We start from the raw sequence: 2357 nt of genomic DNA, 5'->3' as shown, positions 1-2357 counted from the left end.
GGTGCCACCAACCTCCTGTGGTCTATACTGTGTGTCAAAGAAGCAGAGAATGTCGTTTGTGGCTTCTTCGCGTTTTGTAACACCTCACTTGTAATACATTTTACTGCCACAAGATGGAGACACTTGACTCGATGTAGGCAAATCAATTCTAGTAGACTTTTCTATGGAGAGAGTTTCTATGGAGAGTGACAGACACTGGTATTACATACAGCATTACCTTTGTACAAATATAAAAAATATATAAAAGAGACTTAAGGATGGAAGAGGAAATCAATACAGGCTACTCAAATGCTGTCAAATCGACATGTTTTATTCTAAGAACAGATGTTTAAAACATTTGAGCGATAAAGGATTAACATAACCTGGATTAACTCGGTCATTAACAATTTGGCACTAAATTGTGGGCTCTACGTCCAACTAGGAGCCTATAACTACTATTTGTTTCTGCATCTCTGTACTCACATCATCGTTTAAGTAGCAACGAGTAAGACACACCCAAGAACATAGCCCATTTGAATCCAATAATTCTAGTAACAGTGACACCCAATTAAAACAACACTACTTTGTCATCACCTATGATTGTTTACAGCGCTGCTGTAGGCTACTTTACAGAGCTGCTGTAGGCTACTTTAAGGAGCTGCTGTAGGCTACTTGACAGAACTGCTGTAGGCTGCTTTAAGGAGCTGCTGTAGGCTACTTTACAGAGCTGCTGTAGGCTACTTGACAGAACTGCTGTAGGCTGCTTTAAGGTGCTGCTGTAGGCTGCTTTAAGGTGCTGCTGTAGGCTGCTTTAAGGAGCTGCTGTAGGCTACTTTAAGGAGCTGCTGTAGGCAACTTTAAGGAGCTGCTGTAGGCTACTTTAAGGATCTGCTGTAGGCTACTTTAAGGAGCTGCTGTAGGCTCCTTTAAGGAGCTGCTGTAGGCAACTTTAAAGAGCTGCTGTAGGCTACTTTAAGGAGCTGCTGTAGGCTACTTTATAGAGTTGCTGTAGGCTACTTTACAGAACTGCTGTAGGCTACTTTACAGAACTGCTGTAGGCTACTTTAAGGAGCTGCTGTAGGCAACTTTAAGGAGCTGCTGTAGGCTACTTTAAGGAGCTGCTGTAGGCTACTTTAAGGAGCTGCTGTAGGCTACTTTAAGGATCTGCTGTAGGCTACTTTAAGGATCTGCTGTAGGCTACTTTACAGAGCTGCTGTAGGCTACTTTAAGGAGCTGCTGTAGGCTACTTTACAGAGCTGCTGTAGGCTACTTTAAGGAGCTGCTGTAGGCAACTTTACAGAACTGCTGTAGGCTACTTTAAGGAGCTGCTGTAGGCTACTTTATAGAGTTGCTGTAGGCTACTTTAAGGAGCTGCTGTAGGCTACTTTATAGAGTTGCTGTAGGCTACTTTACAGAACTGCTGTAGGCTACTTTAAGGAGTTGCTGTAGGCTACTTTAAGGAGCTGCTGTAGGCTACTTTAAGGAGCTGCTGTAGGCTACTTTAAGGAGCTGCTATAGGCTACTTTAAGGAGCTTCTGTAGGCTACTTTAAGGAGCTGCTATAGGCTACTTTAAGGAGCTGCTGTAGGCTACTTTACAGAACTGCACTGAGACCAAACCCCCATGGTGAGACCACACCCCCATGGGATGTTTCAGCCGCTAAAACTGCACAATGCGTTCCCAAAAGTTGTACTTAAAATTTTAATTTTACATAACTAAATAATACATATCAGTGAAGACAATACAAATCATATAACAATGAGAGAAAGAATAGGCTATTATTGCATCAAATGCAAAGTGATGACAAAGTTACATAAATGTATATAAATCAAAAATCCAGCACTTTGTTGATATATTATATGACATGTAAAAACATACCGAGCAGATGATGAGCAGAAGAAGAGTAATTCTGGTGATAATTCCCTCACACATTGTTTGCGTCGTTTATTTCAACAGCGTGCGCATTCAGTCCAACACGTTTGTTTTCGTTCAGTGAGACAGACACACAGACAGGAGTTTCCCTTTTCTCTCACTCGGTAGTCGTTCGTTGACTCGCTGCAGGGCTCCACTGAGGCATGGACAAGAGAACCCCTACTTTAAATACACCGCGAGGCGGGGTGTAGCCGAGGAAACAAGAGTTATGCCACGCGACCCAAAGGGGTCAAAATATTCAAATTCCAGATGGCTTTCTTTTTCCTAATTCCTGAGAGGAGAGCTGTTTTTAGACAGGCATCACCCTCAATCAACCTACTGTTTCAGCCAGGTGGGGGTTTTTTACGTCCTAAATCATGAACAGACAAGAATGTTTGTGAGTCTAATTTGACATGGACTAAAGGAGAACATTGTTCATTTTGGCCACCATTCAGACCAAAAATAGCC

At 42.5% G+C, this 2357-nt stretch overlaps 1 protein-coding gene across 2 annotated transcripts in view; it reads right to left on the bottom strand.

Annotated features, from left to right (window-relative positions):
• ccn2b (cellular communication network factor 2b) overlaps nucleotides 1-2019 on the bottom strand; it is a 6226-nt gene extending 4207 nt beyond the window's left edge. For both annotated transcript variants that reach the window (XM_084153009.1, XM_084153010.1), the window contains exon 1: nucleotides 1857-2019. In XM_084153009.1, coding sequence (XP_084009135.1) covers nucleotides 1857-1910 — 54 coding nt within the window. In that variant the 5' untranslated portion in view covers nucleotides 1911-2019. The remainder of the gene's footprint in view (nucleotides 1-1856) is intronic.
• Nucleotides 2020-2357: the final 338 nt, after the last annotated feature.

The sequence above is a fragment of the Coregonus lavaretus genome (assembly GCF_964263955.1).
Source record: "Coregonus lavaretus genome assembly, chromosome: 3".
Taxonomy (NCBI): Eukaryota; Metazoa; Chordata; class Actinopteri; order Salmoniformes; family Salmonidae; genus Coregonus; species Coregonus lavaretus.
The sequence above is the reverse complement of the archived record's forward strand: the minus strand, read 5'-3'. Positions and strand labels throughout refer to the sequence as shown.